Genomic DNA, 13,377 nt, shown 5'->3' on the forward strand with positions numbered 1-13,377 from the left:
CCTTGAGAAAGTGCTTATTGTGAGTTGATTTTAATGAATTCTTGAGAACCTAATGTTTAATAATTTAAAGATAAAACAAGTTATGGATTTAAAGTTCTACCGTAAGCCACGAATGCGTTTTACCTTAGATGTTTAGTCGACCGCACATTTCAGGAAGAACCGACTAGCTTTGTTTTCAGCCTTAATCATGTCAACCTTAACACAACTCAGCTTGCTCATTCTTTCACATCAGCCAGTTGGTCTTTCACAACTTGCCTGCTAGTATTTTCGCATCAGTTAGTCGGATTTTCCCAACTTGCCTGCTAATTCTTTCACATCAGACAGTCAAACTTTTACTTAATTTTACTCGAGCTTTATCTAATATCTTAATCATAGTAAAAAGGGATCTTAAGAATCGAAACCACAGAGAAGAGATAGCTGGTTTTTTAAAAATATTCTTGCAGACTTAATTGTTACGTTCAACATTTACTCAAGACCACCTTGAAATATATGGTTGATCCATTATGATATTGAATTCAGTGGTAGGATACCTGAACAAGGGTTATTTCCAAGCTCTTCAATGGTAGCAGTGTTTTAAAAGGCGTGGGCGTAAGGCGGCACGTTTTACATATGTCTCAGCGAGGCGTAAGCCCCGAGGCACGGGGCGTAATGCACCGACCCGCATATTTTCCGCCCAAATTTTTCGCCTAAAGGGCTGCCAAACGAGCCAAACTTGGCTGCCAAACACCAGAAGGTCTTTGCACATGGAGGCAACAATCCGACAGGCTGTCCGGGCCCTCCTAGGGGCTACTTTTTGTAAGCAAAGTGACATGCAGCACAACTGGGCAGGACCACAGTCTGCCAGGACAATCATGGAAGCAACATGCTGCCAGCAAAGGCATGTGTTGCACAGCTAGGTAGGGCCACACCCTGTCTGGATGAACATGGGAGCAACTGCCTGCCAGCAAAAATTGGGGCACAGCAGCTGGACAAGTCAATTGGCACATGGGCTGCCAACACTTTCCTGAAAATCACATGAAGCCAGCACAAAGCAGTGCACCACAGGCTGGACGGGCCCACAACCAGCTTAGCTGCCTGTGGACATTTTCTGTATAAATAGGCTTACTTAGGCCTTGTTAGAAGGCAGATCTCTTTACTTGTATTTTCTTTTTTTGTATATGAGATAAACCCCGAAAATTGGCCTTGGCCTCCCATCTTTGTGTCTTTCATTTCGTTATCCCTCCAACATTTGAGTTTGTGTGATTGCCTTAGTCCAAAGCACGATTTTGTGCTTGTTTCTTATTTAGGCTGAAGCAAGAGTAGTAGTCAGGCTATCTTGCTGCCCTCGCCGAACCCCAAGAAAACGGGTCCGCGAGAAGTGGTATCGGAGCAAAGGTTATCGACCATGGAAACTGATGGAGATAACGTCAATTTAGACGATATTCGTGGCAGAGACGAGTCATCAACAAAGCGGCAGAAATCGAAGAAGAGAGGAACAAGCAAAATGCGAGATCCCGCCATAGCCGTAACAAGTGAGGCGCCAGCTTTATTGCTTCCCCCACAACAGGTTAGCCGTAGTGAAGATTGTGAGGCTTCTGCCTCAAATCCTTTAAACGTGAGAATGGGTCTCACAGAAGCTAGTTTAGATGCTCTAAACCAGCACATGGGAGAAGTTCAGCACAACTTCCAAGCACTTGAGTCTACGACTCTAGATGGACTAGAAGAGGTCAAAGAGTCGGTAGATCAAGCAATTCTTTAGCACAAGGAAGGACTGACCAACCTTGAGCTTAAGCTGACCGAGGCTGTATCGGCGTTGCACGGGGAAATTGAGGCCCTAAGGCAACAACTGAAGGCAGTAGAGTTAGCCGGTGGCACTGGTCATGTGACAGTGCGGGAAACCAAGATCGAGGACCCAAAACCGAAGGAGTTTAGGGGCGAACGAGACGCTCAAGAAGTAGAGAACTTCATCTGGAAGATGGAAGACTACTTTGAGCACCTTTGCATCGTTGATGAGGCTGCCAAGATCCGGGCAGCAACGATGTATCTTGCCGATACCGCCATGCTTTGGTGGAGACGGAAGAAAGCCGACATGGAGAAGGGAACTTGCTCCATCAAGAGTTGGGATCAGTTCAAGTTCGAACTGAAGCGCCAGTTTTACCCCCAAAACGTTGTCAATGAGGCACGTAGGAAGTTAAGAGAGCTCAGGCAAACAACTTCCATAAGCGAGTACGTGAAGAATTTCACTAAACTCATCCTGCAGATTCCGAACTTGGAAAGCGATGACTTGTTATTCACTTTCATCGATGGCCTTCAAGACTGGTCAAGGCAGGAATTGCAGCGACGTCAAGTCCAAGACGTCGATGAAGCTATCGCGGTGGCTGAGTCCTTAAATGATTATAGGACAGAATCCACAAAGGCAAGGGACGCCAACTTCCAACCAGATGGAGACCATGGATATCGGGAGAAGGGCAAACAAGTTGCTGCCCCTGACCGCGATTCTAGAGAACAAAGCAACAAGGCGCACTGGCGCGACAACCAAAAGAGGAAGGAAGCTGGTCCCCGCAATGGTTGTTATATCTGCAAGGACTCTAGTCATGGCTACAAGGATTGTCCTTCTTTGAAGAAACTCGGTGCCATAATTATGGCCGAGCGGAGGCTAACAGAGGAAAGAATCCAAGCCGATGAACAAGCCAAAGAACAACCACCAGCCATAGCTCATCTTGGCAACATGATATTGGGCGCATCAGTAGTCGAAAAGCCTGCTGTGAAGCAAACAACCCAAGTTAAGCATGACATTGTCAAACTGGTTCATGCGTTAGGCGACGATGTGATTGGCAAGGAGCGCCAATCAGGGGAACCAGGATCACTGTTCGTGGATGCTTAATTGAACGGACAATCTGTTCGTATCATGGTATACATCGGCGCGACACACAATTTCGTGTCCGAAGCAAAGGCTAAGTCACTTAGCCTTGTGTTTGGTCCTAGCTGTTCTGTACTGAAGACGGTGAACGCCAAACCCACCAACGTGAAAGGGATCGCCCGCAATGTGCAGCTCAACTTAGGAGCTTGGCAGGGAAACGTGAGTTTCTTTGTCGCTTCCCTGGACGTATTTGATCTGGTACTGGGGCTGGATTATTGGGATGCAGTGAAGGCATTCATATGCCCATTTCTCAACCAGATCTATATTTATGACCCAAGGGGTCCGTGTATGGTACCGATAGTTCGGGTACCGCAAGTTGTTAGTTTGTTGTCCGCGATTCAAATCGTAAAAGGCTTCAAGGAAGAGGGAGCACCGGTTTTGGCAATCGGGGCAGAGACTAAGGAGGTCAAGATGGACAAAGCCTTGACTCCTTGTGAACAACGAGTCCTTAAGGGTAAGGACTTGATTCCGTGGGCGAAGCCGCCTACCATGGGTCCGTACATGGCACCTCCAAAGTTGGAGGATTCAAGGAAGCAACCTGGAAAGCTGCTTGGGTCAAGGCATGTCAGTCCGTTAAAGGAACCTTATAGAGACAAGGGTGATAGGGAACGGAGGCAATCCGGGCGACCAAATGTTTTCACAAGTTCTTCGGACGTCGACAAGAAAGTTGAGGCCATTATCAACCATCGGGTGATACAAGGAGTAGATTGGGGAAATTAAAGCGCCCAATTTCTTGTCCGTTGGAAAGGGCAACCATCAGAAGGGGCAACGTGGGAAAAATATGAGGCATTGTGGCCGTTCAAAGATCAAGTTCACGACTACTTGAATCGATATGGCGCCGAGGTCGTCGCCATTTTAAGTGAGGGAGAGTGCACCGACCCGCATATTTTCCTCCCAAATTTGGCGCCTAAAGGGCTGCCAAACGAGCCAAACTTGGCTGCCAAAGATCAGAAAGTATTTGCATATGGAAGCAACAATCCGACAGGCTGTCCGGGCCCTCCTAGGGGCTACTTTTTGTCAGCAAAGTCACATGCAGCACAACTGGGCAGGACCACAGTCTGCCAGGACAATCATGGAAGCAACATGCTGCCAGCAAAGGCATGTGCTGCACAGCTAGGTAGGGCCACACTCTGTCTGGATGAACATGGGAGCAACTGCCTGCCAGCAAGAATTGGGGCACAACAGCTGGACAAGTCAATTGGCACATAGGCTGCCAACACCTTCCTGGAAATCACATGAAGCCAGCACAAAGCAGTGCACCACAGGCTGGACGGGCCCACAGCCAGCTTAGCTGCCTGTGGACATTTTTTGTATAAATAAGCATACTTAGGTCTTGTTAGAAGGCAGATCTCTTTACTTGTATTTCCTTCTTTTGTATATGAGATAAACCCCGAAAATTGGCCTTGGCCTCCCATCTTTGTGTCTTTCATTTTGTTATCCCTCTAACATTTGAGTTTGTGTGATTGCCTTGGTCCAAAGAACGATTTTGTACTTGTTTCTTGTTTAAGGCTAAAGAAAGAGTAGTAGTCAGGCTATCTTGCTGCCCTCGCCGAACCCCTAGAAAACGGGTCCGCGACAGTAAGCCCCATAGGTATTTAAATTTTAATATTTTATAAAGTAATATAATTACAGTAAATATTTATAAACAGGTAAAATTGCATAAAAATGAAGAAAACTATAAATATATGATAAAAACCCAGTATAATCCCACTAGTGGGGTCTAGGGAGGGAAGTTTATACGCAGACCTTCCCCCTTCTTAACCCTAGAAGTAGCTAGGCAGGCGACCGTCGTACCACCGACGTTGCTCCGTCTTTCTTCTCCTTTTTCCGGCTTCAATCCCAACCCCTTCCTCTGTGCTTCCTTTCTTCTTTATACTTTTTCATGCCCACTGTTTCTCGGCATGTCACTGTTTTCCGGTGACATCTGGTCCGACGACTTTCATTCGGGCCACCATCAGATCCGTGTGTCACCAGTGGTGACGGTGACAATCCTGCACTCGTCTATTTTTCTCGGTCTCGTGGTGTGTTGTGTGTTTTCCAGGTAGCACTTTTTTGGTGGCTGTTTGGTGATGGGTGGGAGGTGCACGCGCAAACGCAGCAGAGCAGGCCGGTTGGCAATCACAAAGGTTGGACCTTGGGTTCCACAACAGCGGGAGTATAGCAAGTCGAAAGTCTAAGTTCTATTCGCGGGAATTGGTACCTCCCGTCACCTATTTCTCTTTCTCTTGTGTTAGTTAATTTGTTGTTGTAGTAGTTCGTAATATTTGTTCCTTTTGAGTTTGGACCTTTGCTTGTTTGTAGTTGCATTTTTGTCTAGACCACCGTAGGTATATCGGTTGTGGTTTGTAATGGCAGAGTAGGGTCATGTCCTCGGGGTAGGCAGATGGAGGGCCGGGTAGGGTACGGGTTAGGGGGTGGGACGGAGCCCAGTGGGGATAAAGGGAACAAGGGAGCCTGTAGGTTGAGGATTGGATCGTGGAATATAGGGACGTTGACGGGTAAGTCTATAGAGCTGGCGAAGATTCTCCAGAAGAGGAAGGTCAATATAGCTTGTGTTCAGGAGACCAGGAGGGTAGGATCGAAGGCGAGGAATGCGGACGGGTTTAAATTGTGGTACTCCAGGCGCATGAAGGGCAAGAACGGAGTGGGTATTTTGGTGGATATGGAGCTCAGAGAGTGAGGTTAGGCGGGTGAATGACAGATTGATGGCGATTAAGTTAGTAGTTGGAGGGAGCACTCTAAATGTCATTGCAAGGGGTCTTGGACGAGGAGGTTAAGAGGCGTTTCTGGGAGGGGTTGGATGAGATGGTGCAGGGTATTCCGCCTACGAAGAAGTTATTTATTGGAGGGGATTTCAATGGTCATATTGGGTCGTCTGCTGGGAGCTATGGCGAGGTGCACGGTGGCTTCGACTTTGGGGATTATAAGGTGACCCCGAGTGAGAATCTCGCGACTCAACATAAGCTCCTGGTGATGGACGTCGGTATCTTGATAAAGAGGAACAAGAGGTTTGTACGGGGTCAACCGAGGATCAGGTGGGGTGTTTTGACTAAGGATAATGTACAGGAGTTGAAGGGGTGGCTGATGGCTATGGGTGCCTGGAAGAGTGGTAGGGATGCTAGCGCTATGTGGACGACAACGGTGGACTTTATACGGGAGGCGGCGAGACAGGTGTTAGGGGTCTCGAAGGGCTACTCTAGCGGGCACCGAGGCGACCAGTGGTGGAATGACGTGGTCCAAAGTAAAGTGGAATCAAAGAAAGCGGCGTGCCTTATGTTAGAAGAGAGCACCGACGAGGAGCAGAGGAGAGCGAACAAAGTAAGATATAAGGAAGCTAGGAAGGAGGCGAAATTAGCGGTCACAGAGGCTAAGACTACTGCATTTGGTCGGTTGTATGAGGAACTGGGGGGCAAAGGTAGGGATAAGAAGTTATTCCGACTGGCCAAAGCGAGAGAGAGGAAGGCTCGTGACCTGAATCAAGTGCGGTGCATCAAAGATGAGGAAGGTAGAGTGTTGATGGAAGAGTCCCAGATTAAGCATAGATGACAGACGTACTTTCATAAGCTTCTGAATGAAGAGGGGAACGGTAACATCATGCTAGGGGAGTTGGGGCACTCCGAGAGTCACCGAGACTTTAGGTACTGTTAACGTATTAAGGTTGAGGAGGTCGTGGGAGCTATGCGTAAGATGAGTCGGGGCAAAGTGACCGGACTAGACGATATTCCAGTAGAATTTTGGAGGTATTTGGGTAGAGCATGCTTGGATTGGCTGACTTGACTGTTTAATGCTATTTTCAAGACGAAGAGGATGCTAGATGAGTGGAGATATAGTACGATGATTCTGTTGTATAAGAACAAAGGTGATATCCAGAATTGTAACAACTATAGGGGCATCAAGTTGCTAAGTTATACCATTAAAGTTTGGGAGAGGGTGGTGGAAGGGAGGGTAAGTAGGGCGGTGTCTATTTCTGAAAATCAGTTCGGGTTCATGCCGGGCCGTTCTTCTATGGAAGCTATCCACCTTATCAGGAGGTTGGTGGAACAGTATATGGATAGGAAGAGGGATTTGCACATGATGTTTATTAACCTAGAGAAGGCGTACGACAAGGTCCATAGGGATGTTCTTTGGAGATGCCCAGAGGTGAAAGTGATGCCGGTAACGTACATTAGAGCGATGTATGATGGAGCTAAGATTCGGGTTAGGACTGCGGGAGGTGACTCAGAGCTTTTTCCGGTGATTATGGGGTTACACCAAGGATCTTTGCTCAGCCCGTTCTTATTTGCCCTGACGATGGATGCCCTGACACACCATATTCAAGGGGAGGTGCCATAGTGTATGTTGTTCGCTGATGATATAGTTCTGATTGATGAGACGCGAGGCGGCGTTAATGAGAGACTAGAGGTATGGAGGCAGACTCTGGAGTCCAAAGGTTTCAAGTTGAGTAGGACTAAGACGAAAGTAAGGCTCGACTCACAAGTCATCCCCAAAAGAGAAAGTTTCAAGTATTTGGGGGAAATTATCTAGGAAGATGAGGAGATCGACGAGGATGTCACGCACCGTATTGGGGTGGGATGGATGACATGGCGGTTAGCGTTTAGAGTCCCGTGTGACAAGAATGTGCCACTGAAACTTAAAGGTAAGTTCTACAGAGCGGTGGTTAGACCGGCCATATTGTATGGGGTTGCGTGTTGGCCAGTCAAAAATTCACATATCTAGAAGAAGAAAGTAGCCGAAATGATGATGTTGAGATGGATGTGCGGGCATACTAGACTAGATAAGATTAGGAATGAAGATATTCGGGAGAGGGTGGGCGTTGCTCCCGTGGACGATAAGATACGGGAAGCGAGGCTTAGATGGTTCGGGCACGTGCGGAGGAGAAGCCTAGATTCCCCGGTTAGGAGGTATGAGCGGTTGGCTTTGGCTGGTACGAGAAGAGGTTGAGGGTGGCCTAAGAAGGATTGGAGCGAGGTGATCAGGCAAGACATGGCGCGACTTCAGATATCCGAGGACATGGCTCTTGATAGGAACGTGTGGAGTCGAGCATTAGGGTTGTAGGCTAGGGGTAGTCGAGCGATTTTCCCTCTTCATACCGAATAGTCTGATAGAGTTTTGTCTACGACTGTTAGCGGTTTATGTCGTGTTCACACAATTGTTTTTGTTTTGCATAGTATTGTGTTATTGTCCTTCCACTTATTTGTTGTCTCTTACGACGCTGTTATTATTTTTCTGGTTTCTTTTGTTGTTACAGATCTATTCTTTTATTTCTTTTATGATATTATTGTCTTGCCGAGGGTCTCCCGGAAACAGCCTCTCTACCATTTCGGGGTAGGGGTAAGGTCTACGTACACTCTACCCTCCCCAAACCCTATTAGTAAAATTTTACTGGATGTGTTGTTGTTGTTGATACCTGAACAAGGGCAAATAACAGAGGTTCACAAAACGAGATATAAACGCCAATAAAAGTGACATAGTAAAATATTGCACAGGAGTGTCGATTATAGTTCATAGTGTGTATTATAATGGATTTATGTTCTATCCATTGATAGTGTAAAGAATTTTTACATTATCAAGTTAAGTTACTTGCTAACATGTAATTCTTATATCAAACCTGATGTGGTAACATGACAAATAGAGTAATAGCCTACTATCACAAGATAAATTACACATACTACAAAAATTTACAGTTTTAGTATATATAATTTAAACTCTTTCATTATTTAAGATTGATAACAAGATCTAAGAGACTTAAACACATCATATTATTTATTTAACATTCTGTACCAAAATGAAAGATGCAGTAAACAAGGTGCAATGCCACCATAACATGTTTACAAACTGCTAAAAAACTTTATAACCAGTGTGCATATAATAACTAATTATTCTGGTGATCTGGGAAATTCCTGAGCAGCATCAAAGCTTAATCAGGATGCCTTGACCTTCGGCGGTGATGGAAGCAACTGCACAAGTCAAATAAGACATCTCAGTACCAGAAGATATGCTTCGTCAAAGCAGGATTCGTACTTGTGACGTACACCTAACTCATGTGTCGCGCTGCGCACTTAACACTTCACCAAAGCTCTGGGGTGAACCCCTTTATAACTTTTAAACTTTCATTTTTAATCATCTCTACTTAAACTTTTTCTTAAGAAACATAGGTGATGAAAAGAAGATGAATGTAAAACTTGTCGTAGGAATTAATGCATACCTGATAACATGAGATCAGTGAGCTAACGAATCCAAAGGCTCCAGTTACACGAGGAGTGACTTTCTTGGGTGCCAATTGAAGCAATCCAACAGCTACCACTATATCCATCCCTGCCTTAATCAGGGCTAGAGATCTCTCGTTTGACCTCTGAATCTTACTCTGATATTGCTCATTCTGCAATGAAAGATTCACCAAACATCAAAATATGAAGAACAATCTCCACGCGCAAAATTTTAAACCTAAGTGCACAATGCTTGAAATGGCCAAACCTTATGCTTATCAATATTCTTTAGTTCCTTTTCCAACTTTTTCAGTGATCCTGAAAGCCTTCCAAGTTCCCCAATCTGGAATAACAAAGAGTGACAGAAAACAAATAGTTGGCATAAAACGAATTTTAGGAGCAAATAGCAATAAATCCAATTTACCAAGGAGGGAAGATAACATGCTATACAACTGACCTCCACCAAGGTGGTACAAATTGAGGATCCCATCCAACAAAAGAGAGAGATCCTACCAATTAACTCTGTGCGTTCTTTGTTCTGTATTAAACAAAGGAAAGAATGTAAGGATGTTTTCCCCCATCAGTATCTTTCATCATAACTTCAGGATTAATGATACAAAGTAATTCGATACCTTGTAAATGCCTGTCCTTCCAAGCCAGACAATTTGATCCAGAAACAAGAAAGTTGATAGTAATGCATTTTTTGACTGAAACCAACATGTGTTGTTAGAAAGGAAATACAAGAAACCAAAAGGACAAAAATACGAATATTTACCTTTCCCAACAAAACGAGTGGAAGTGGGGTTCCTGGGGCATTTGGGCTAATAAGAGCGTGCAGATCGTTGATAAACTGTAGTAGAATAAGATGTCATATGAACGTCCAAAGGTGAATACAAAATAGATATTTTGATACCCGTAAAAAAAACATATTATCATGAATATTCATTAAATCCCAATCCTGACCTTGAAAAGACGGAATACTTTCCTTGCTAAACTAGTTGATTTGTCAACATTTTGGGCCGTCCCAGGCTGCCCATCACTCAGGAATTTTGAACCATACTGTATAGCCCTACATATCTTGTCCCTTGCCTCTGCTTTGTTCAAATACAAGACTGCAAACGCAAGCTCTGCTCGGGCGATATCTAAGGTGCTCATTTTACTCTAAGGATACTGCAAAATGATAAAAACATATGGTTGAAGCATAACACTGTTAATCTCTCTCATCAACCCAGAGTATTTGCTATACTACTTAAAAAAGAAAAACTATTAGATGAGCTCCCCACGGTGTGGGTTCATTCCATCAGTTGCATGTTTTCTTTCAAGAAGTTCACAAGGTTTGCAGGAGAGTGTTACAGGGGAAACCAACTTGACAACTCAAATATAGGAATAGTGACCAGCTTGGACATGTGATGATAAAATAACACACAGAAATATACTCAAATGACACCATTAATCAATATCATCTGAAAAGCATGTGACCAGAATTAAGGAAAGGAAGCTGACTGCAGGACAGCAGGAGAAAGAGGTAGAAGGAATATCACAAAGCTATATGTTTACGGAGAAGTATATTCATCTTAAATTAGACCAAAACAAGGGAAGAAAAGCACATTCTACAAACCAGCGGAGGTCACTATATAGTATTATCATGTGTCAGGGAGGCAGCCTATGCAATAAATCTAACAGCCTAAGTCAAGATTACTGATATAGCGATAACGATGAGCCAACTGGGAATAAGCTAGTTTTAGGTGTCCTGGACCTTCAATATTATCCTTTTGCATCAAGCAGAAAATACCGTTTTGCACACACCAAAAATCTTGTGCGTGCATACAGTATGGATGAAGAACCATCCATCTTTAAAATAATCGGGAAGTCAACTCAGGAATGTGTTTCATTGCTGTCTTTATTGTGAGCTAACTCACTTTCTCCAGTTGTTCATAAGAGTCAGTTTTCACAATATAACAACTCTTGCAAACTGAAGGGGAGCCTTGGAGCAACGGTATAGTTGTCTCCGAGTGACCTATAGGTCACGGGTTCGAGCTGTGAAAGCAGTCACTAATGCTTGCATTAGGGTAGATTGTCTACATCACACACTTGTGGTCCGGCCCTTCCCTGGACCTTGCGTGAACGCAGGATGCTTTGTGCAACCAGGCTGCCCTTTTCAACAACTCTTGCAAATTGTGTATCTAGTTTTTCTTTCACATTGCTCAACCCATTAATTTGTTTATTAACATAACTATGGCTCCTACTATACTCTCTCTCTCTCTCTCACTCTGCACCTTTTACAGCAGCGTCGGTGCAGCTTCAGAGGCACTCATGTTGCAACGTGAAAATAATAATTATTACAAATAATATCTCACAAATCAATCTGCTTCACTTATCATCTAGTATCACATTACACCCCCACCCCCAAAAACACCACACCCAAGAAATCCAATTTAATCCACAAAGTTGTGTTTATCCCAAGGGGCCAGAGTTCTGTGCATCGGGTTGCCATTGTCACATCTTAAACATGAAGCCCCAGAACATAAATAAAATTTGAATTAAGCCACCACAAGGTTGACTTCCCTTAAAACATACTCATTCCTCTTCAATTCACCCAGCTGACACACTTACCCAATACACTTGAGCTCATCCCAAATATAGCATTTCATTTTCAGTACAAGTCGTCAAAACCAAAACCATGATATGATAGTGAACGGTCAAATTTCAGATAAATGACCATCTTTACCTCAGAAATCCATAACCACAGGAAAAAGCCTTAATTTCAATTAAATCAAGTGAACCTCAGAAAGTAAATACAAGAAATTCAACTAAAACTATATAAAGATTCATGCTTTTGATAGGCAAAAGATCAAATTCCATACATTTGACCATATTTACCTCAGATACTAAATAAACACCAACACAACCATTAATTTCAATTAAATCAAGTGAACCCCAGAAAGTAGATACAAGAAAATTCACTAAAAGCTACATAAAGACCCAAGCTTTTGATAGGCAAAAGGTAAATTTTCATATATTTGACAATCTTTACCTCAAAAATTAAATAAACACCAACGTAAATATTAGTTTCAATTAAATCAAGTCAACCCCAGAAAGTAGATACAAGAAAAATCACTAAAAACTACATAAAGATCCGAGCTTTTGATAGGCAAAAGGTCAATTCCATATATTTGACCATCTTTACCTCATAAATTAATAAATACCAACATAACATTAATTTCAATTAACCAAAGTGAACTAAATACAAGAAAAATTCACTAAAAACTACATAAGATTCCAGCTTTTGATAGGCCAAAACGTCAATTCGATATATTTGTCCACTAAATAAATAAACACTAACATAAACATTAATTTCAATTAACCAACGTGATTCCCAGAAAGTAAACTCAGCTAAAAACTAGATAAAGATTCAAGCTTTTGATAAGTGAAATAAAACCCAAGAATCAAAGATTCAACAGCTCCCCTATGAAAAAACAAAAAGCTCCCCTAAAAAAACTGCAATAGAATTTACCCCAGAAAACAAGAATCTTTATAACTGAGATGAAAGATGAAGAAAAGGTCAAGTTTAAAGGGGAAAAAAAGAATATTTACAGCATAGAGTAGCATACCAAATGAGAAGAAATAGTCCAAAGCAGAAAGCTGGGGTTCGTCAATTTTGTACAGGAAGATACACATGTAAGCAGGTAAGTATATAAATATTTAGAAGGAGACAGAGGGCTTACTGGGGTTTGTGCCACAACTCTTTTGCCTCGAAGTTCTCAATTCCTTTATCTCTCATGCGAAATATAAATAGTAGGAGTAGGAGTACAAATGTAGAATGCTGTTCCTCTTAATCTTGTAATCTTGTTCCCATGATTTGATTGATAGAAAGGGTAAGATTGGGAGACAATTTTTGATAAGGGCTTGGTTGGTCCTCTCTTTTTCCTTTTTATATGTTTTTTTTTTAAAATTGAATCAGATTGTGCACAAGTGTAATAATTTTGCCTATTGAGATTTAGACGCATAAGAAAAAATTACCTAATATTTTTTACTCTCTCCGGTCTATTTTAATTAATTTTTAGTTATTTTTACTCATAGACCAAAAAAAATATATCGATTAATTTGAACTTGAAATCTCATAATTTTTTTCTTTCTTTTTTTGGTTTAGCATTGAAAGAGTATTTTTCCTTGGATAAGATATTGTAAAGCATTTTTTGTAAAGAAATATTTGCCTTGTTAAGATGTTTTAATAATTAAAGGTAGCTAAACAGGAAATACATTTCCTAAAAA

At 42.8% G+C, this 13,377-nt stretch overlaps 2 protein-coding genes across 4 annotated transcripts; one reads left to right on the forward strand and one right to left on the reverse strand.

The window, feature by feature from the left end:
* Positions 1–5,641: 5,641 nt before the first annotated feature.
* LOC142177108 (uncharacterized) lies at positions 5,642–6,445 on the forward strand. Its single transcript, XM_075245571.1, has one exon. It carries the CDS (start codon positions 5,642–5,644, stop codon positions 6,443–6,445), a length of 804 nt encoding a protein of 267 aa, XP_075101672.1.
* A 2,138-nt stretch (positions 6,446–8,583) lies between these two features.
* Positions 8,584–12,974, reverse strand: LOC107800569 (peroxisomal membrane protein 11C). Of its 3 annotated transcripts, none has more exons than XM_016623761.2 (8): positions 12,831–12,974; positions 10,069–10,275; positions 9,881–9,955; positions 9,738–9,812; positions 9,563–9,643; positions 9,374–9,448; positions 9,105–9,278; positions 8,584–8,856 (listed from the first exon to the last, which is right to left on the reverse strand). In XM_016623761.2, the coding sequence occupies exons 2-8, from the start codon at positions 10,258–10,260 to the stop codon at positions 8,821–8,823; spliced, it is 708 nt and encodes a 235-aa protein (XP_016479247.2). In that variant the 5' UTR covers positions 10,261–10,275; positions 12,831–12,974; the 3' UTR covers positions 8,584–8,820. The 3 variants fall into 3 exon arrangements, with proteins under 3 accessions (XP_016479247.2, XP_075102127.1, XP_075102128.1); XM_075246026.1 differs by having other exon boundaries at positions 12,717–12,868; XM_075246027.1 differs by lacking the exon at positions 12,831–12,974 and adding an exon at positions 12,620–12,638.
* Between the last annotated feature and the right edge of the window lie 403 nt (positions 12,975–13,377).

This window comes from Nicotiana tabacum, chromosome 23, assembly GCF_000715075.1.
Source record: "Nicotiana tabacum cultivar K326 chromosome 23, ASM71507v2, whole genome shotgun sequence".
Classification (NCBI taxonomy): Eukaryota; Viridiplantae; Streptophyta; class Magnoliopsida; order Solanales; family Solanaceae; genus Nicotiana; species Nicotiana tabacum.